We start from the raw sequence: 22,846 nt of genomic DNA, 5'->3' as shown, positions 1-22,846 counted from the left end.
CTTCCAAGCGATATATAACAGGAACATGGTTGCAAACGCCTGAAAATGAGGGAAAGCTTTTTGTTTTGCTTTTCCAGAGATAAAGTACACCTGAACGCAGCGTAGCTAGAAAAAATATTTCGGGAGGGGTTCTGCGGGAACTTTATATGGGGGAGAGGATTTGCTCTCTTTTTCCCTCTCCCAAATGCACTACCAAGGCTATGGTTTTGTGTGTGGGGGTGTGTGGAACCCCCCGTCTTGCTGTGCCGCTGCTTGAATGTTTGGTAACCCAGGTGATAAGCCAGCAAGCAAAGTCGTTCAAACGATTGGGGGGGGGGGGGGGGGCACCTTCGCCAGAGGGGGCGCCGGACGGCAGGTTCCGTGAGGTAGGTTGGACAATAAAATTAGAATGAAGGGAATTTTGAGCCAGGAACTACATATGAGCTTTTTTTGTTTACGCAGCGCTTTTTGTGTGTGGGATCGGGGGGGGGGGGGCTTCACTAATTGTGCCCCTAGCGGAAGCTCGGCTCTGCCAACAAGGTACATTTTAGAACGGAAAGTGGCCCCACAAGTCGAAAATGAGCGGTCATTCACGAATATGAAGCAATATAAAAGTTTTCACAGTTCCCCCTAGCCCGCCCAGTACGTGCGATACAAGTACATACGATGCCTCAGTCTATGTCTCAGGGCAGCATGCGACCATTTCACACATGCAAACAGCTCGGCCTAATAGCAATAAGCCGCCATCCAGTTTCCTATCGTGTTTACTAATTCTCGTGACTCAAAGTCAGGCGTGAGCCTTTCGTTTCCGATTTTCCGATATACATATGACTACTGACATTCGTCTGGCAACAAAAACGAAAATCCGAAGGTAGCCAACGATAGCCAATTAGAAATTTTTGGCGTGCTTCGAAAATCCGTATCAACTCCGCTGGTTTGTTGTGCTTGTGCATTTCGGCCTCTTGTGAGAGCAGTATGTTAAACGGAGTGTCTTTCCATTTTAATTGCACGCTTTCAAACAGCAGAAGTATAACTTTGCGACTTATGTCGTATCCCGCACGCTGTTGTGCTAAAAGGAACTTGAGTAACATTGCTCGCACATCGCAACTTCTGCAACCGAGCGTGCTTGCAGGCACCGCAACGAAGCCGACGAAGCAGGACGGTGTTTGTAAAAGCCAAAGGGTAATAATTGTTTGATAGTACTTCGCTTTGCTTCACTTGCAAGTTCTTTTTAATATACCGTAACACGTTGATATCACGTTGAGACCCGTGCTTTGCTTGGTCTGAATCTTCAGATGATGATGGATTACGGCTTGATAGCTCCAGCATCTACGGGCACAATTATTTTGTTGCCTTTGGCAATGAGAGCCTTACAGAAGCTCGTGAACATTATAGACGCAGAAATGAAAAGAATCGGTGGCCAGAAGCTTTCGTTGCCGTGCTTAATACCGGCAGATCTGATGAAGAAAACCGGTGAGTACAAGGGGTGCAAATTCTCTTTTCGTTGCTGCGTCATCGATAAGCGCTGCGTATTTTGTAGGTAGGTGGGATAAAATGGAACAAGAACTGCTGAAGCTACACGACCGCAGAGACCACAACTACTGTCTTGGACCGGTAAGTTGTATCTTTATGGCGAATACTCGTCTGCGACGCTCCGCATTATATCTGCGCTACAAGTTGTGAGATGAAGGAAAAAAGAAAAGAAAACATTTTTTCCAATACAGCTAGCCGTACAGTGAAGAACCTCTTCTGTATTCTATGCCATTATACACCCAGTGATTTATCATCTCCAAGACACCAAAATGTTTTGTGAGGCTCCACTCCTGTTCTTCCCCACCCCTATTTTTTACAATACTCATCCTTGCTTTCGATTCTGGTTCATCCACTGGGCATACCCTTTATGCCTACAAAGCATTTTTGGTATATCGTCTACATTTAGACATCTCGTAATTGTCAACTACTCCTCCACTTGCTCCTTGGGATCTGACAGTGTGTACAGTCAGTCCTCACTTTATCAATGGTGCCCTCCGGGACAAGACGTTGATTTATGAACGATTTTTCCAGGAACGTTAACGGTTCATAAATCGAGGGCTCACTGTAATGTGCCATTAATTCCTCACTGGTTCTGAACTCCCTTGCTTCTCAAAATCTTCATGATTCCAGACTCACGAGGAAACAATATCGCACATGATTTCAACGCTGCCTCCAATGCTGCGGTCCTCCTACCCGCTTTTGCTTTATCAGGTAGCCAACTCTCACAGGCTTTTCATATCACGATGCCTTTTAACAAGAATGACTAATTTCTCGCAGATAGGGACAAAGTTTCGAGACGAGGCCAGGCCCAAGTTCGGGTTGATGCGGGCAAAGGAGTTCCTCATGAAAGGTGACACCTCCAGCTTGATGTATCGCTTACATTGTGCCTCGCACAGTGGTCACTTTCCTCTTCCCACATCCGCAGACATGTATACGTTCGACGAGAACGACGCCTCGGCACATGGGACTTATGAAAAGGTGTGTGCCGCGTACGACAAGATATTTCGGCACCTCGGAGTGCCCTACGTCAAAGGTACGAAGACGCAATAACCGCTTGCCGTGTACTTTACTTTGTTCCTAATTTTGGGCGAGTTCAGTTCAGGCATCAACAGGCGCAATGGGAGGCAGTTACTCGCACGAGTACCACTTCGTCAGTGATATCGGAGAGGATAAACTGCGTCTCTGCTCAAAGTAAGAGGTGGAAGTTACTAGTTTTTTTAAACGTTAATAGCCGCATTTACATGAATACGACACATGCGTATAGAATCGAGTCGAAACCGGAGAGAAAACGATACGCCATTGTCTACGTGGATGCACATCGAGTCCCGACTGGAGATGGCGCCACGCCGTGTCGTATTGGAAAATTAGAAGCGCACTTCCGCAAATACTTCCTTTTCTTTTGTCCCGCTACCTTCGTACCGAACGTTAAAACGTCGAAAACGTAGCATCTGCGCTCCATTTTCAAGCTTACTTCAGAATGAACTCTGCCCTATGGCTGCAAGCCCTCCTGCTTCTGTCACTGTAGACTAACCTACGCATCAAAAAGGAGCGTGGCTGGGAACTCCCTAATATCACCATTTTGTCATCCCGACGAGGAGTAGCAGACGACGCAACTAGCCCGCAGCCGAATGCCCCTTCCCATAATCCTCTCTTCTTCCCTCGATGCGCATTGTCTCTTTACATGCACAATCTGAATGTGCATCCACCATCTCAATCTACCTCTGTTTAGCGGATTGAATAAGATACGCTCTCTTAGCGAATTGACCCGTTTACATAGGTGGATTTGATTTGACAACTGGATATGATATGCTAGTGTCGTATTCATGTAAACGCGGCTAGCGCTTATGGGGCCAGTTGCAGGTGGTGATGTAGACTAATTCTTAGAAGGAATGTCTGAACATACCGGAAGAACATAGTGCTTTTCAGTCATCATGCGTGATGTCTGAAAGAGATCCTCTACTTTTCATGTTGTCGCATAATGTTGTACCCATTTCGTAGATGTAATCGTGGCGTCAACGCAGAAGAAGACAACGAGGATGCCGAACGTAAGGCAGTGGGCTAAAGACAGAGTAATTACTTTTGTTTAAATGCTTCACTGTTTTAGAAACATGGAAATGCACGCATTGTGTTGGACCATTTCGGCATGAACGAGGAATTGAGGTAAGGTGAATATTTTTTAAGTTTAGAATTATGCGCACAAAGGACCTTTTTTTTTTTTTCAAGGTGGGCCACGCATTTTCGTTAGGCACAGCTTATTCGAAACCTCTCAAAGCAGAGTGCTTAGGAGATGATGGAAAACAAAGGTAAGGCCAACTTTAAATTTGAAGGTTACGCAGCCTCACGGGGCATTTGTGGGTTTGCCCACAAAGCTGGATTTATGTTTGATCATAAAAGTATCCTTCAGTTTGTGACTGCAAGAAATTAGATTTAGCGAAGCTACTAGTTAGCTCAAAACACTCATCAAACGTGGTGTCGGGAGTCGGAAAGTTAATGTGATATCACTTGGAGATGCCCTCCAAGAAGAAAACACCAAAAAAGTTTCGTAAAATCTGTTAGTGTTTTTTCATAAAACATCGAAAACATCGAATTCGAAACCAACTGTGAGGTTCCGGTTGAAACGGCGCTTCCCTGCTTCGTGTTTTCCGGTGACGTAAGAGAGTTTCCCAATTGCCGTCGAGATTCTCAATCGCTCAGCTGGCGGCAACGCCAGGCTGCTTGCAATCCGATACCACCCTGAAAGCATGAACGCAGATGTTTCTAGCGCCTGTTCGGCAGCAGATTGCGGGTCGGAAGACCGCATTTTGGGACGGACAGCCGGCCTTCATAACAGACTCCAGTGACGTCGATCTGCACACTGTTGCCCGAATTCAGCCGGGAGCATGCAGCCTGCTGCAAACTCCGATTAAATTCATTTTTTAATGTTTCCGACTGTTTTGAAACGAAATATTCCGATAACATGTACTTATTTCAGTCACCCACTATTCAGATTGCACCTTCAGTTCAACTGCTTTTTTTTGTTCGGACACCACCTTTAAGCTTAGTTCTGGTTCATTTCAACTCTGCTTTATGTGATGTGTTCACCATCACAAAATCCGAAAAGGTCTAAGTAACGTTTAAATTTCCTGGGTACAGGCCATTGTTGATGAATTGCTTTGGAATCGGTGTCACACGACTCTTGGCAGCATGCCTGGAGCTGCTGTCAACCGCCGACCGGCTTCGATGGCCGGCAGCTATTGCCCCATACACGGTCGCCATAGTGACACCAAAGGTATGCAATGTGCGTTCGTATTGTGCTCCTTTGTACGTAAAAAAAATAAAATCTCAGACGTCCGAAATTGCTCAGAAAGGCAGCCACGAAGAAGCTGCGGTTGGCAACCTTGCCGAACATCTATCCCGTCACCTGAACTCGTTACCCAGGCTTTTGGGCGACGTTGTCCTCGACGACAGAAATTCTTGGACGGTTGGACGGAGGCTCAGGAACCTCTACAACATCGGCATTCCGTACGTTGTTGTTGCAGGAAAGAAAGTGAGTGAGATGTTACTAAAGTCTCTTGTGGATAAGACTCGTAGTGTAGGCTGATTCGTGGAACACGACGAAAAGTAACCCCCGAGACAGAGAAATACAAGGACAGCCGCAACAAATTGTTGTGGTGTTCTTCGAAGCTCTCGCAGGAAAGGAATTGCCACAGAGCCTGGTGGATGCTGATGGCAGTTCCATAATAAAGTTCCTGCAGCATTGTGTTTCAATGCTGTTTCATATGTAGAGACTGAAGTTTTGGCGAAATATTTTTTTCTAAATTTGGAGGGTAAAAATCGTGTAAATGAACACGTGCTCTAAATTCATTCAAGTTCGGGTGAAAAAGCTTCTAGTATGGTAAATTCGTGGCGAAAAATTGGGCTCAGTTACTCAAACTAACTGTATTGGTTTGGTATAAGTGGTGATGTAACTGCATTTGCTGCCAAACAAGTTAGTGTGAAGAAAGAAGGAAGTCACTGAAAAGGTTAGCAAGCTGTAGGACTCGAACCCACATCTTCTGGATTACCGGTCCAGGGCTCTTACCAATTGAGCTAAGCTAACACACGTCCCCAGCGACTTCCAAGGGTGCGTCACCTGAAGGGACAAACCAACAACCCTCGCACTCATCCCCCTTTCACTCTTACATGTCTTCTCACTCATACACACATTCATAGGATGGTATCGATGCAAGCGGCATCTGTTGAACATGATGGCAGTTGATGTTCTGTGGCTGGAACACATAGAAAGGACAAGTACATACAAAGCCTCAAGTGCCTAAGAAATTAATGATGAAAGACTTCTATTATGTACTAGACTAGACTGGACTTGACTATGTACTGTCCTTTCCGTGTGTCCATCATGTTCAAGTTAGTGTGCTTTCCTACAGACATCTTAGTGAGGGCAATTTGGCAGGTAAAAAATCAGGTTTCACCCTAAAGAGGCAACCTTCAATTCAGGATGCAAATTCGGGGAAGAATCAGGTTAAACCCTAAAACTTTAGGTTTTATTCATATGACAGTCCAGAATAGATTTGAAAGGCAGAACCACAACACATTCTACTAATAAAGCCACACCATATGTGACAGTGTGACTCAACATCACACCTTTGTGTGACTTATTGAATTGTTCCTCGATGATAAAATTCAGAACGTAGGCGACAAAAAATACTGACGAGAGGGTTGCCCAAGCCCGGGCTTTTATAATCATGGGTCTTATCTACTAACATGCCTGAATATATATGGCATGAAACGTATTTGTTGAGTTGCCTGCTATGTTGTGTACTTTATATTACTTTATATCTGTTAAATATTTGGCTTTGGGATGGTTGAGACTCTGCTCGTTCCAACAGATCAAAGAAGACGTTCCTCGGTTTGAACTTCATGACGTCTACTCTCAGACAAGTGTTGATTTCACACACTCTGAAGTCATTGGTTACTTTGAGATGAAGAAATGCACAGAAGGTTTGTAGTTTGTACGTCGGGACATTTTTATGGCATTGCGCATGGTACGAAGATATGATTCTTTGGAAATTTAACCCAGAGAATGATGGACAACATAACGTGACATGTCTATATAGTTACATAGACTGTCTAATGTCTATATAGTAACCACGCCATCAAGACCATCTGTGGCCATTCCAAGGGAGCCTAGGAGGTTACTTAGCAGCCTGACACAAATATCATTGCCAAATGTACAGCAAAGCAGATCAGTGATGTTTGCTTGCCAAAGGGATCAAAGCCAGTACTTGTCCCTGGGTAATTTTTGCTGCAACACTTAGCTTCTGTCTACTTCCAAATGTATAACAATAGACACTGAACGCAGGTGTGTAGAATACATCACAGAGATTGTTTCCGTATTTATTTAGCTACACGGGACAACAGCTGGCTTGATGCGGGTGTGCTACAAATACTATGAGTGCGAAAGTGCCGTACTTTCCAGCACACAAGTGATTTTTGCTCAACAAATACACGATTCTCTATCGAAATAGCAAAAGGTAACTAAATGAGGAGCACTTGCGGTTGAACTACATTTCTCACCATTTTGGTGTGCTGACTTTTAGTTGGTGGAATGCAATAAAAGAAAATGTGCATAGAAAACAGCATCTTCTGCATAAGCGCAGCGACGAATGTCGGCTGGAATATCCATGCTTAATTTTATGACACCTCTTCACCAAGGATGTCTTGGAAGTAGGTAGACAAGTTGGTGACCTGTGTCTAAGCCACAGTCTGCTATGTCTTGCTGACAAATGATCCCAGAGTTAGGCGGATGGTGTCCCTTAGAGGGGTGGGACACCCATATCTACTGCTTTTCTGATTTTTTTGGCCTTTCGTGCAGGGCAGACAGGACAAGTTCCTGCTATGAACATGAAAGCTGCTACCTGCAGCTCCTGTTCACACATGTTCCTGCTACCTCCTGAAACAAAGAGGTAGTAACAGGAAAATGTTGGGAAGGAATAATTTCACACAAAGCTTTTTACTCCGTCGAATTGATCCTGTTTACATTATATGCAATGATGACCTCCAGGGCTCGGAACCGTTATTTTTTGGGGTTCGGTTCAAGTTCCGGTTCAAGGTTATCGGTTCGGGTTCGGGTTCAGCGCAGCCAAAATAAAGGTTTGAACTGATATTTATCAGTTCGAACCGGTTTGCGTCTGCTGTACTAATCAGCAGAGTTCGAGGTAAATCGCTACTGTAACTAAGTTCCTTTTGTTAGTAACTTGTACCTTGTACTAGAGTTCCGAGTTGTCGGATTTATCCGAAAAAATCTGAAAAACATATACTCCGGTGAAATTTTAAGCAATTCGGATTAATCCGAAAAACTCCTCTTGGCAGATGTTTTTTTTTTTTTTTTTTTTCGGATAACCGTGTTATTGTTCTTGGCCTCCTTTTGTGTCCTGGGTTTCTTCTGACCTTGGATACCGGCCCCGCCGGAACATGATAATGGTCTCCGCGACCTAGCGTTTTCTTCCGCGGTAATACCGACCACTTTGAGGATTCACAGCCCGTGTTTTTCCTCAGTCTGTTTCCCTATTTCCTTAAGCACTAAAATGAGCATCGAACCGAGGTCATACGGAGTGATCTTTTTGGAAACTAGTTGCAGTGCTGACGAGAAGATGGGACTTAAAAGAAACCTGCACTGAGACTACGTCAAGGAGTACTCTGATTTCGATAAGTTCACATCATCCCGAGATCTCAATGTAGAGGTTGTCGTACGTAAGCACTGCTATAACAGTGACCACAGTACACAGAAAGGGTGCATTTGGAATTGCGGAACACTTCAGTGTGCGTCGCACGAAATGTATTTTTAAGCCTGTGGTCCTTAGTGTTGCGTTTTCGTTGTACAACCGTGCGTGCGCCGTCAAGTTTTCTCCAAATTTCGGATATTAACTGAGCTGTAAATCATGCACTCCCAAAAACTTCGTTCTTAGAAAAACCAATAAACTCCCAAAAACATCCTCCGGTAAAGCCCAGAAATAAAACTGTGAACCCTACTTGTAACTTAACTCGGTACTTTTACGCCGTGGTAACTTTCAGAGGGACTTGTTTCTTTTTCAGGTAACTTATTCAAAGTAACTTAAACTAAGTTACAAGTTACTTTTAATTCTTTTTTCACTATTCTCTTTCTTTCTCTCCGGTTCTTTCAAGGAATTTCATGTCATAAAACGTGACATTCAATCAATACGGTATTCTATTCAGAAAATAAGAACAGCTGCCATTGAAATGAAGCTGAACCATTGTGCGAGGGACTAAGATGCAAAGCGTTCGAATTGTTCGACATAAACGAAAACGATCTAAGCGTGTTGCACTCCTCCGCAGGCAGCTGAACGTTGAACTCAGCTGCTCACACGCCCAGCAGCCGCGTAGTCTTATTTTGTGTCCGAAGTAACTTGGAAGTAACTCGTTCTTGTTTCTGAGGAACTGCAAGTTACATTTCATGCTGAAGAACTTGGATAGTACCTCAGTTACATTTTTCTGACGGTAACTTAACTCGTAACGCTTTCTTTTTGACGGGTAACTTCTCTATCTATTCTAATTAGTGTATCACATGTGAGACGTAATATCAGGTTCCGGCGACGTCTTGCTCCTCGTTCCTAACATCTTACTCTCTCGACAGAGATCCATGCAATTCACAGCAGATCATCCTTTACTGTACTGAAAAGTGCTGGGAAATGTAGCACAGCGTACCATTGAACTTCATTGCAAAAGACTATCACCAATTTCTCAAGAAAAAAGGAAGAAAGCAGTCATGTGGTAGATAGGAGTATCTCAGAGTCCCATTCGCAGGCCAGCACGCTCCTCGTGCAGATGCAAACCGCTTGGTTTCGGGACACCTTTCAAAATCGGGACATGTCCCGAAAATCGCAGCTCTAGTCATGACTCGTATCATGAAAATAATCATGGAATGACATAATCACTGTCACAAAACACTGCATGACACTGAAGCAGTGGTAGTCGCATCGAGTCAAGTCATGACCCTTATCATGAAGATTGTCATGGAATGTCACAATGACCGTCAGTAATGTAACACTGTAGCCAAGGTCATGCTGAAGTCTAGGAGGTGGTGGGTTCGAATTCTATCATAGGCTGTGCTGCCTGAGGTTTTCCCTGGGTTTTCCCAAGACGTATATAACCCCTGTTTCCCACTCGTTCCTGCGTTCCTCTCTCCATCTGTCCACGTCTGTACACCTTCTAGAGCCACAGTTGCTTCGCGACGCTAATAACACGGGATCAAATGGAATGTCATAGACTGTAGGTAGTCATAAAACACCGAATGGTACTGTAAAGCAGCACCGATCAAATGTCATTTAGTGTGGCTATTCGATAGTCCAAGCCACCAGGACAAAACCTGTGCAAGTTTCATTCCAATCGACGGTGCAGTTAATTAGAAAATTACAATCAAAGATTACGGGCAACACCGTACTAGGTATTCGAAATGAATCCGTACTTCCGACACATACGGCGGCAGCGGCAACCACATTGCATGCGTATAACACTGGGCCCGACATAACAATCCACCATAAAACCCGCCCCTGCAATCCACACAACGATCCACATCTGAGGATAAACGGATAAGCGAACTGAAATGAAATGCTGAGCCGTTGAAAAAAATGTGTCAGACGTTCAAGAAGCCAGACAGCGTCGAGATTTGTTTGTTCACAGAGGTTCACAGAGAGAGTTTGTTCGTTCGAAAGAGGCCGCGAACTAAAGGAGCGCGCAGGCGCAGCAGAGACGTAGGGAGAGCCCCCATCGAACAGCGGCCAGCACAGATCAGTGGCCAGCACTGGGTTAGCTGGGTTACTTCGCAAAAACAGGGGTTAACAGGTTAAACTGTTAACAGGTGTTTCAGAATGCATAGGTAAACAGGAAAACTAATAATATGGTTACTAAAATAACGAAGTTCCGATGTCATAGTGTGTAATACCAATTTTCAGTGTTGCCCGCTGTACAGGTTTAGGTTTAGGTTTAGGGTTGCCTATTCCCTTTTGAGTCAGGGCAGGTATCTTAGGATACCACAGGCTGGGTCAGGGCCGTCAGGAACGGTCCAGACTGGAGTCAGGGCTGCCTCTGGGATGTTTCGGGGCTCTCCGGGTTTTGGAATCCGTCGGGTCCGCTTCCGTTCGTCCATCCGAAGGGGAGGCTTGCAGTGCTTGTTGACTGGGGTCGATTCGATTGCGCAGGGCACTCCTTGTTCGCCTTTCCCAGTTTGCCAGGTGGCGCTTGCATCTTTCAGCGATGTCGCTGGCTTCTTCTGTATTTGGAGGGGCTTTTAGTCCAAGTGCCGTTGGTGTCTCTTGGTTTAGACGGGTTGACAGTGTCGCTGGGCATCGTTGCATTACGTGTTCGAGGTCCTCGCGCTCCTCCCCACATAAGATACAAGTGTCGTCTTGGTGGTCGAATAATTTTGATAGCCTTGAGCGGGTTAGGAGAGCGCCTGTTCGTGCCTGAAACAGGAGGCCACTTTGATGATCGCCTCTATACTGGTTATATGGGGCTGGTTCATCCTTGTACTTGTTGTATAGATCCATACTTTGCTTTTTCTGGGTTTGTCTTTTCCAATGTTCGTTTTTTGTTTTCCGCATTTCTTCATTTACTTGTCTATGCCACGATATGATGGTATTGGATTTATGCCGATTGGTGCCCTGGCTATATTTTGAGTCGATACGGTTCATTTTTTTAATCCATTCTGTTTTTGTTCCTTTGTATCGCACGTGGTGGAAGATACGTTTGGCGTAGTTGGTCTCTGGTAGGTGACTGAGGCGTCCAAGATATCTGGTCTTTGAGCGCGCTTCTCGGAATTCAAAGCTGGACCATCCTGTTTCTCCTTCAATCGCAGCATTCGCTGTTGCCATGTTTCCTCCCAGGATCCACCTTCCAATTTCCCTTTGCTGTCGTTCCAATGAGTTGATCGTGTCGCTACGGTAACACAACACTTCATTGGCGTAAGTTGCGTTCGGGACGGCGACCGTTTTCCAAAGTAGAGTCCCTACGGTGTACGGGTTATACGAGTGTCGAGCGAGGTGCCAGACATGGCCTTTCCTTCTGTTGCTCGTTGTTAATATCCTTTTTTCATGTTCCTCTAGGTAGTTTGCTTGATTCTGTAGGGTTATTCCCAGGTATTTATATTGCTTAGTTTTCGAGATTTTGAAACCTTGGAGTGAGAAGGATTCGCTAGCGTCGCTCTCTCTTCCAATCTTCATCCATTGCGTCTTTGCTTGACTATATTTGATTCCGGCGGGCCGTGCTTCTTTTGTACAGATGTCTAGGAGGTGTTGTAAATCTTCTGATGATTTTGTTATGAGCAGGATATCGTCCGCGAAAGCTAGTACTGGGATGTTAGTTTCGATCAGTTGATTTGTCGTATTCATAGTGGATATTTTGATGCCTTTGTTACTGTTCTGAAGTTCTTTCAGGAGTTCGTCAAGGAAGATGTTGAAGAGCGTTGGAGATAGTGGACATCCTTGCTTGAGGCCCACGGTTTGCTGTATTTTCTGTGATTGGATGTTCTCTAATTTATACGAACAGAAGCAGCCTGTGTACATATCCCTGAGTAGTGATACTATACTGTCCGGGAGTCCGATCTTTCGTACCTTTTTCCAAAGGTTTTCGTGAGGGATCGCGTCATATGCCTTTTCTAGGTCAAGAAAGGCCAGATATAGCTCGTCTCCCGATTTCTGGTAGAGCTCCATGAGTTGGGTCAGGATAAACAAGTTATCACTACCCCTTCTGCCGTTCCGGAATCCGTTTTGCGATTCGCTTAATTTGCTGTCACATACCTTTGCTAGTCTTTCGTTTATGATGGCTGCAAATAGCTTTGCGACATTACTTTGGAGTGTGATGGGGCGATAGGAGTTCAAGTCTTCTTTTGGTTTACCTTGCCGTTTGTGTAGCAGTTTCACGGTGCTGTGCTTCCATTCTTCCGGTATGAGTTGAGTTTCTAGTATATTATTGAATATCTTCCTTAGGTTTTCCCTAGCGTTGCGGTCCATAGCCTTCAACATTTCATTCGGTATTCCGTCGGGGCCGGGAGCTTTCCCCTGTATTAACTTGCCGATGTGTCTTGATAGTTCCTGTTCCCCTATTGGCCTTAATATGTCTTCGCTGTGGTCTAGTTGGTGTGGTTGGTCTACTGTGAGGCTGTCTTGGTCGATAGTCCTTTTATGCATTTTCTCTTGCTGTTGCGTGAAATATGTTGTCATGTAGTCTTCCATATCTTCTTTTTGTGTCAGGATTTGTCCACTTTGACTGTTTCGCAGAGTGACGTCTGCGTTTTCTTCTTGTTGGGGGTTTAATTTTTCTATATATCTCCAAAACATTTTCCCATTCTTTCTTCCCGATGATTTGATTTCAATTTCTACTGATTTATAGTGCTGTTCTATCTTTGATGCTATCAAGTGTTTGGTTTTTGCCTGTTGACTTGCATACGCTTCCTGTTCGGTTTGAGTATTGTCCTTCAGTTTGGCTGCTCTTCGCCATAGTCGGCATAGCCGTTTCCTTTCCCGTATGGCTTCTAAAATTTCCTTGTCGCACCACGGTTGGGTCCGTTTTCTTTTGGTCCCCTTTAGTCCTCCACGTGTCCTCCCTAACGTGTCTTCGGCGGCGCTCTCAATGAGTCGAATAAAATCGGTGTAATCTGCGGGTCCTTGTGCTTCGAGTGTCGCCTCTAGTTTTTTGGTGAACATTAGCATTTTTTCTTCATTCCCTGTCTTCCATCTTGATTCGCTTTTTCGTGTCGGCGTTCGACTTTGTGTGGGCTGATTGGGTGTTTGCAGGGTTATTTTGATCCGGTTATGGTCGCTTGCACAGCTATGTTGTTTTTCTTCGTCTATGTGAATTTTCTGGATGGGTAAAAGAGACTGTTGCCACCGATCGCAGGCCAATGCGTAATCAATGCTTGTTTCCTGGAGGCCCCTACTCCACGTTATTCGTCCTTGGCATTTTTCATGGAGGTTCAGTATTTCCAAGCCGTGCTTGGTTACTATCGCCCGGAGATGCTCTGGGGATGTGCTCTGCTCTGCTCTGTGCTCTGGAGATGTACAGGGGGTTATTTGACACCAGGCGTCGCACCGCTCCACTACGCCGCACCGCTCCACTACGCCGCAATGGGAGTCTGGCCATTGGGAGGAGTCACAAAAAGAAGCTCGACCTGTCAATCACAGTTTCGCTCCTCTGATTGGTTTGCCTTTTACCAAGGGGGTCGCCATGACACCATACTGCCACCCAAAATGGCGACGAAAACAAACACAATGAAGCGGGGATTTCGTGGCAAAAAATTTTCACAGACTAACCTAATTTTACGTTGCAAATGTACATCCTAATATAAATTTCTCGGAAATCAGTTTCAACTTATGCTCATCCATCGATATCTAACTGAAAATAATACGTTTTGTCGCCGGTGTTAGGCCTAGTAAACACGGCGATCACAACGAAATCATGACAAAAACGGCGCTGTGCTGTACAATCTTATATTTAACAGCTGGATTTCATGGATATAAACATTCTTGCCTCTTATATTCCAACTATTCATGTAGATTTGTTTATAAATCATACGGACAACAGAATGTGTCCCAGCAGGTGGTTCTGCCGGCAGCGGTACAACGATGGAAGCAGACGACAATTCCCGACGTGCCTTACGCTCCCTAGGTGGCGCTTGTCAAATTTGCACCAACAATCCACTACTTTTGAAGATTGCGAGAGGTATCCATTTCAATCCCATCCAATCCACTTGCCACCCAAAATGGCGCTGCCCATGTTGGATAGGGGGGCAAATAGTGAGGATAGGCTGATTGATAGCGCCCCATATTTGAAGACTTCATTGGTCGGAAGGCTGAAAAAGTGGGTGGAGCTTCAGGTATAGGCATGACCCATTAATGGCCAGACTCCCTTTTAATATACGGCTCTGCTACGCCGCCTACGCCGCATCTTTCATGGCAAATTAAAAATATGTATAGCGCGTTGTCGGTCGTATGGTTCCGCATATGGTATTTAGAAGAAACAAAGTCTCTAGTCACATCACCGGCATATCATGCTTGTCTACTGCTTTACAGTACCTTTAAACCAGCCTCAAGTCAGTCCCTCAGCCCATTTTTATGCTCTGCTAGAAGAGAAATTTTCCACTTGTGCAGCAGTATACACGGATGGTGTTTCCAGAAAACCGCTACCCGAGAAACGTCATCATGACATTGATAGACAGACTCAAACCGAAACAAATCGGAAGGGGATTGCTAGGTTTTACGAATGGCAGGCTAGGTTCTTGTTCGCTGCCTCCTACTGAAAGAAAAGTAGGACCGAATTCGCGTCCCTTTCAGGGACCATCGTAATCCCCTCAAGACCGCGGCTTTCGGGCGCGACCTTGTTCGCCTCTAGCTTCGAGCGTAGTTCAACTCTACCAAATTGGTGGCGCTGTCGAATACTATGACGTCATTTGTTTACAAACAGGGAGAGGTCTATACCATCCGAAGGCGTAGTGCAAGGACAACGCTTTTCGCATCCAACCTCAACAACAGCTGCAGAACTCTATGCCATTCTATTTTGTCTGCAGCAAATCGTTGATTTTGCCCCCCGAGAATGGACAGTGTTCACTGACTCAAAATCAGCACTGCAAACTATTTTAAACACAGGTATACTAGATTGGTCCGCACCCCTAGTGACGGATTTGTTAATGGCTTACCAGCTTGTGTATGAAGCAGGACATATAGGCTAATTCTCCAGTCCCACCCCATTGTGGTGTCGTGGGGAATGAACAGGTTGACAGCGTCGCAGAAGCAGTTCTCTCATACCGGACACATACGAGTATTGCACTGCTGTGAAGAGATTGTCGTTCCATTCTTCGACGACTAGTCGCACCCCTGGCTTCCCGCTGATGGACAAATGAAAATTCTCTCCATCTGTGCTTAGAAGAGTTGATCCAACGCTCTCTTTCCGGATGTCACGAAACACCCCTCGTCAAGACGCTGCATTTATTCATCGGATGCGACTAAATGGGACTGTTACAGCTCAGTGGCGTTACCGCTTGAGACAAGTTGACTTTCCCAGATGATGTCACTGCGGTGGTCTGGAAGATCGAGACCACATTCTTCTTCATTGCCCACATTATCAACCTTCCCGAACCACATTTTCCGCGTCTCACTCAACTCTTTGTCAAAATTACTTGGTCCATGGCCGAATCCAGCCCACCAACGCTGTGCCCTCGAAGCCCTTCCCTGCCTATCCATAAGATGTCTGCCCGAACGTGGTACGTCTTCTGAGAGGTCTTCAGCCCGCTTATGGAGCATTGATAGCATCTACAACTGAAATCCTTTCAGGATGTCTCACATGGCTGAATACGGCCCTGGTCATATAGTCTCATGGGATGATGCAAAGGTATCATCCTGATCTTCTAGACGTACCCTTGCCTCGCTGGAATCTCCGAAATCAGCTTCACGAACAGAGACACTGCAGGGACGTCGTTGTCAAGGCCCGCATTCCCTGCAGTGCTTATGGTTGGGGTCGCCTCGTGCATTGCACGTGGCTGGCTCAATGCTAGATCGACAAATGTTATTCTCCCAATCGAAAGAAGCTGTGCTGACTATGCTGGGTTCACTGCCGAGCACATGTTGAGTCGAAATATCATGTGGAGATAAGCAAAAGGTTTGTTTACGCGTGGTTGCACCTTGTTGTGTATTGCCCTTTCTGCAAATCAGGGTCCATGCTCATTTTTTCAATCAACGCAAGGTCATTTGTGGCAGTTTTCATTTAGACATTTTGAGAATAATTTGAGCAGAGCTCCAAAATACCCCGCCAACCTCCAGCTTTAGCTGCGCGTCAACAGATGGCGTGCAGTGTCAAGCAAGCGCTCGTCGCAGGACTGTCACCGCAGAAGTGCACGATTGTCTGTCGTCCGTATTCCTGGTTTCTTTGCACGCAGAGTCCTGCATGACCCGCATGTCAGTGCGGGTGCGGGCCCAGATTTTTAGTATTGTGCAGGTTGCGGGCGGGGTGTCAGAGTCACTCTTGACTCCGGAGCGGGTAGCGCGTCGGACGCGGGTTAGTGAGTTTTTTTTTAAATTCCATGGTTAGCACCGCGAAGCAACTGTGGCTATGAGCGGCGTACAGACGTGGGAGGACAGAGAGGACAGCAGGAAGGAGTGGGGAATAGGGGATAGTGAGTTTTAGTATATGTTACTCTGCCGCCATTGCGTACGTAAGGGATAGCGTTGGTGGTTCTGCGCACGCGCAAGACACAAGCAGAGCTTCGCGCATTGCGCAGAACCACCACGCAATACCTTACGTACGCAAAGGCGACAGCGTACGATTTCTAAAATTCACTAATAAATGAAAACAAATCCAATTTCAAAACCGAAACCCAGAGCCACTTCCAGCTCTCGAGCAGGACATGCAGTCCTGCAAGTCCTGATAGGTAATTCAGCAAGTTCAGAAGCGCCTGCTGTGTATCTCCCTATGGTACGCTAGTGTCCCGGCGCCCGAAATTGTGTGAATAAGCAGGTATTTAGTTCTCCACATGGCGCCTTAACGCTGGTAAGATATACAAAAGATCTAGAAAGAAGAATTAGTTTCCTCGGGGATCGTACGAGAAAAAAAAAATATTGCAATACTACTGTGGAAATTGATTTTCTGAGTCTGGAACACAAAAGAGCAACTTCAGAAAGTCCCAGAATGCTTAGCGCCGCTTTGAACTGTTGGGAGCTTACTAATACGAAAGAAACAGGTGGCCTCCAAACTGTTTCGATTTCTCCGCTACCGGTCCATTGTCCACGACGTGTCAAGATCAGTGAAAGCGAAACGTAAAGGATTATTATTCGTTCCTCCACTCAGTAAGTGCCCAGGATGCAATGCGTGCGCAAGGAGCACTGGGGTTTTCTGAAATCGTCTATTGGTAGAGCCCTGAACCGGCAATCCAGAAGATGTGGGTTGGAGTCCTACAGCTGGCTAACCTTTTCAGCAGGGAAGGATAACGGTAATGGTAACGGAAACAGAAACGGCATATTACCGAAATTGGAGATGGTAACGATAACGGAAACGCATACCACGGTCCTCCTTCCGGAAACGAAAATTGTCGTCCGGTATTGAGTTCTGGGAATGGCTATTTCTGTTGTGCGATGACATTTGAGTGACGTTCCATTTTATTCTTGTATTTTCATTTCCTACAATGCTTTAAATACTACACGCAAGCATGGAAACAAAGCGCAATATTGGATCTCGAAGGTGCATCCTTCGCTTATCTCGCCCCAGTCGTCATGACCCCATGACATCAACAACTGACCATACTCCACCATAGCACCAAGATGACAGCCTACAATTTTTAGTTCTGTATTCTTTACTTTTTTTCATTTCCCCGTGGCTATGGCAATATTCAGTGGCGTAGCCAGACCTCAAAGGTAGGGGGGGCTCGATACGAAAACTCCCCCCCCCCCCGCTGATCCTGTGTCGACAACACACACATACTTGTGCACACTGCAAACTGAGGATTAAAAAAGGGAACGAAAATAGTTGATTTAGACGTTCACAGTACGATTACATGTATAGGCTGTCATGACCAATGAAGTGGTGTCACCAGATTGGAAGTATTTTGAAAAACTCATACTTTGAAAACCATTCAAGGATGCTTCTTAGATAGACGCCATGAACTGCAAGAACTTTCGCGATAGTCACACTGGTCCCCCCCCCCCCCCCATATATTATGTTCTCGGATTTGCACGATTTGTGTGGGTCGGTCCGTGGGAGGTAGGGGGGGCTCGAGCCCCCCCCTAGCCCCCCCTAGCCCCCCCGTGGCTACGCCACTGGCAGTATTATTTACTATTGAGAGCGTCCGCTTATGAATGCGACATTGGATAAAGGTTACGCCCATCTTGAGTTGCTGGACTCTGTGTGACTGAAGACTAAAGATATGTTCCTACATTTTTTGAAAAATCTTGCAAGATGTGCGCATCCCAACGACGTAAAATTACTTGTGTAGTGTGTACGCGTGACACCGAAGCAGCACTTGGGCAAAACAGGGTGCTGACGGAGCCGGACTGGCTGTCCTCCCGCAGCTCTGTAACAGCCGTTCCATTACCGGAAACAGTAACGGAAACGCAAAAATACTCCGAAAGCCGGGAGACGACATAACTGGACAAAAAATTAGAGAACTCCGACCGGTTGTGTAATCTCTCATTCAGTTTGGCACTGATGATGTCTGTCGCATGACGCAAGAAACGTCTGAGTAAACCTTATTTTGTTATGTTAAGTCGGAGTTCTCTACTTTTTTTTGTCTAGTAACGGAAACGTAACGGAATGTAAATGGCAAGGCTGGTATCAGAAACGGATAACGGAAACGAAAATATAGCAGTAACGAACATGGAAACGGTAACGAAAATAGTCCGTTACCCTTCCTTGCTTTTCAGTGACTTCATTGCAATAGTAACTCATTTTCGATGTTTGAACCCGCTAGAAACTCCTAATTCGCTCCATGCTTGAAGTCTTAGTAAACCTGCTACATGTTGTGACGTCACCGGATAACGGGGTAGACGGAGAACAATATAGAGAATGGCGCGATCCGGCATAAGGCAAAGGAAGACTCCGGACCACAAAAGCACAAATAAATAAGGGTTTAATGACCCTGACTATTTACAGACGGTATTTGCAAATCGGATGGGACAATAAGGCTACACACGCGACAGTCCATGAAGTGAGAACACGCCGCTCGGGGAAGCTCACCGTCTTGTAGTTTTCTCTTGAGATCTGAGGCGGGATGGCAGGTTGGTCCCGAGTACCAGTGCAGAAGCTGTCGTAGTGTCGATGGCGCACCAGTGTAACGTTGAACTCTCGAAGCCCGTAGACGCCTTGGGGAACGACGAGCTGATCACAGCAGTAGCAGGACCGAAGGTCGTGTCCCTATCAGGGACCATCGTAATCCCCTCAGGACCGTGACTTTCGGGAGAGACCTTGTTCGCCCCCTAACTTCGAGCGTAGTTCAACTCTACCAAATTGGTGGCGCTGTCGAACACTCATGACGTCATTTGTTTACAAACAGGGAGAGGTCTATTGAAAGAAAAGTAGGACCGAAGGTCGTGTCCCTATCAGGGACCATCGTAATCCCCTCAGGACCGTGACTTTCGGGAGAGACCTTGTTCGCCCCCTAACTTCGAGCGTAGTTCAACTCTACCAAATTGATGTCACTGTCGAACATTATGATGTCATTTGTTTACAAACAGGGAGAGGTCTATTGAAAGAAAAGTAGGACCGAAGGTCATGTCCCTTTCAGGGACCATCGTAATCCCCTCAAGACCGTGGCTTTCGGGCGAGACCTTGTTCGGCCATAGCTTCGAGCGTAGTTCAACTCTACCAAATTGGTGGCATTGTCGAACATTATGATGTCATTTGTTTACAAACAGGGAGACGTCTATTGGAAGAAAAGTGGGACCGAAGGTCATGTCCCTTTCAGGGACCATCGTAATCCCCTCAAGACCGTGGCTTTCGGGCGAGACCTTGTTCGGCCATAGCTTCGAGCGTAGTTCAACTCTACCAAATTGATGTCACTGTCGAACATTATGATGTCATTTGTTTACAAACAGGGAGAGGTCTATTGAAAGAAAAGTAGGACCGAAGGTCATGTCCCTTTCAGGGACCATCGTAATCCCCTCAAGACCGTGGCTTTCGGGCGAGACCTTGTTCGGCCATAGCTTCGAGCGTAGTTCAACTCTACCAAATTGGTGGCATTGTCGAACATTATGATGTCATTTGTTTACAAACAGGGAGACGTCTATTGGAAGAAAAGTGGGACCGAAGGTCATGTCCCTTTCAGGGACCATCGTAATCCCCTCAAGACCGTGGCTTTCGGGCGAGACCTTGTTCGGCCATAGCTTCGAGCGTAGTTCAACTCTACCAAATTGATGTCACTGTCGAACATTATGATGTCATTTGTTTACAAACAGGGAGAGGTCTATTGAAAGAAAAGTAGGACCGAAGGTCATGTCCCTTTCAGGGACCATCGTAATCCCCCCAAGACCGTGGCTTTCGGGCGAGACCTTGTTCGGCCATAGCTTCGAGCGTAGTTCAACTCTACCAAATTGGTGGCATTGTCGAACATTATGATGTCATTTGTTTACAAACAGGGAGACGTCTATTGGAAGAAAAGTAGGACCGAAGGTCGTGTCCCTTTCAGGAACCACCGTAATCCCCTCAAGACCGTGGCTTTCGGGCGAGACCTTGTTCGGCCATAGCTTCGAGCGCAGTTCAACTCTACCAAATTGAGGGCGCTGTCGAACACTATGATGTCATTTGTTTACAAAGAGGGAGAGATCTATTGAAAGAAAAGTAGGAGCGAAGGTCGTGTCCCTTTCAGGAACCATCGTAATCCCCTCAAGACCGTCGCTTTCGGGCGAGACCTTGTTCGGCCATAGCTTCGAGCGTAGTTCAACTCTACCAAATTGAGGGCGCTGTCGAACACTATGATGTCATTTGTTTACAAAGAGGGAGAGGTCTATTGAAAGAAAAGTAGGACCGAAGGTCGTGTCCCTTTCAGGAACCATCGTAATCCCCTCAAGACCGTGGCTTTCGGGCGAGACCTTGTTCGGCCATAGCTTCGAGCGTAGTTCAACTCTACCAAATTGGTGGCACTGTCGAACACTATGATGTCATTTGTTTACAAACAGGGAGAGGTCTATTGAAAGAAAAGTAGGACCGAAGGTCGTGTCCCTTTCAGGGACCATCGTAATCCCCTCAAGAACGTGGCTTTCGGGCGAGACCTTGTTCGGCCATAGCTTCGAGCGTAGTTCAACTCTACCAAATTGGTGGCACTCTCGAACACTATGATGTTATTTGTTTACAAACAGGGAGAGGTCTATTTGAAGAAAAGTAGGACCGAAGGTCGTGTTCCTTTCAGGGACCATCGTAATCCCCTCTAGACCGTGGCTTTCGGGCGAGACCTTGTTCGGCCATAACTTCGAGCGTAGTTCAACTCTACCAAATTGAGGGCGCTGTCGAACACTATGATGTCATTTGTTTACAAAGAGGGAGAGGTCTATTGAAAGAAAAGTAGGACCGAAGGTCGTGTTCCTTTCAGGAACCATCGTAATCCCCTCAAGACCGTGGCTTTCGGGCGAGACCTTGTTCGGCCATAGCTTCGAGCGTAGTTCAACTCTACCAAATTGGTGGCACTGTCGAACACTATGATGTCATTTGTTTACAAACAGGGAGGGGTCTATTGAAAGAAAAGTAGGACCGAAGGTCGTGTCCCTTTCAGGGACCATCGTAATCCCCTCAAGAACGTGGCTTTCGGGCGAGACCTTGTTCGGCCATAGCTTCGAGCGTAGTTCAACTCTACCAAATTGGTGGCACTGTCGAACACTATGATGTTATTTGTTTACAAACAGGGAGAGGTCTATTTGAAGAAAAGTAGGACCGAAGGTCGTGTCCCTTTCAGGGACCATCGTAATCCCCTCAAGACCATGGCTTTCGGGCGAGACCTTGTTCGGCCATAGCTTCGAGCGTAGTTCAACTCTACCAAATTGGTGGCGCTGTCGAACACTTATGACGTCATTTGTTTACAAACAGGGAGAGGTCTATTGAAAGAAAAGTAGGACCGAAGGTCGTGTCCCTTTCAGGGACCATCGTAATCCCCTCAAGACCGTGGCTTTCGGGCGAGACCTTGTTCACCCCCTAACTTCGAGCGTAGTTCAACTCTACCAAATTGGTGGCGCTGTCGAACACTTATGACGTCATTTGTTTACAAACAGGGAGAGGTCTATTGAAAGAAAAGTAGGACCGAAGGTCGTATCCCTTTCAGGGACCATCGTAATCCCCTCAAGACCGTGGCTTTCGGACGAGACCTTGTTGGGCCATAGCTTCGAGCGTAGTTCAACTCTACCAAATTGGTGGCACTGTCGAACACTATGATGTCATTTGTTTACAAACAGGGAGGGGTCTATTGAAAGAAAAGTAGGACCGAAGGTCGTGTCTCTTTCAGGGACCATCGTAATCCCCTCAAGACCGTGGCTTTCGGACGAGACCTTGGTGGGCCATAGCTTCGAGCGTAGTTCAACTCTACCAAATTGGTGGCACTGTCGAACACTATGATGTCATTTGTTTACAAACAGGGAGAGATCTATTGAAAGAAAAGTAGGACCGAATTTCGTGTCCCTTTCAGGGACCATCGTAAACCCCTGAAGACCGTGGCTTTCGGGCGAGACCTTGTTCGGCCATAGCTTCGAGCGTAGTTTAACTCTACCAAATTGGTGGCACTGTCGAACACTATGATGTCATTTGTTTACAAAGAGGGAGAGGTCTATTGAAAGAAAAGTAGGACCGAAGGTCGTGTCCCTTTCAGGAACCATCGTAATCC

The 22,846-nt window shown here is 46.1% G+C and overlaps 1 protein-coding gene across 1 annotated transcript in view; it reads left to right on the top strand.

Moving 5' to 3' along the window:
• The first annotated feature begins 869 nt into the window (after nt 1–869).
• Nucleotides 870–22,846, top strand: part of LOC135398677 (probable proline--tRNA ligase, mitochondrial) — a 109,911-nt gene continuing 87,934 nt past the window's right edge. Inside the window, exons 1-13 of the mRNA XM_064630062.1 lie at nt 870–1,161; nt 1,275–1,452; nt 1,520–1,593; nt 2,143–2,223; nt 2,290–2,362; nt 2,438–2,545; nt 2,610–2,703; nt 3,511–3,557; nt 3,617–3,672; nt 3,736–3,815; nt 4,645–4,780; nt 4,856–5,038; nt 6,378–6,489. Coding sequence (XP_064486132.1) covers nt 955–1,161; nt 1,275–1,452; nt 1,520–1,593; nt 2,143–2,223; nt 2,290–2,362; nt 2,438–2,545; nt 2,610–2,703; nt 3,511–3,557; nt 3,617–3,672; nt 3,736–3,815; nt 4,645–4,780; nt 4,856–5,038; nt 6,378–6,489 — 1,429 coding nt within the window. The 5' untranslated portion in view covers nt 870–954. The remainder of the gene's footprint in view (nt 1,162–1,274; nt 1,453–1,519; nt 1,594–2,142; nt 2,224–2,289; nt 2,363–2,437; nt 2,546–2,609; nt 2,704–3,510; nt 3,558–3,616; nt 3,673–3,735; nt 3,816–4,644; nt 4,781–4,855; nt 5,039–6,377; nt 6,490–22,846) is intronic.

Source organism: Ornithodoros turicata, chromosome 6 (assembly GCF_037126465.1).
Source record: "Ornithodoros turicata isolate Travis chromosome 6, ASM3712646v1, whole genome shotgun sequence".
Classification (NCBI taxonomy): domain Eukaryota; kingdom Metazoa; phylum Arthropoda; class Arachnida; order Ixodida; family Argasidae; genus Ornithodoros; species Ornithodoros turicata.
This window is presented reverse-complemented; position numbering and strand designations above follow the sequence as displayed.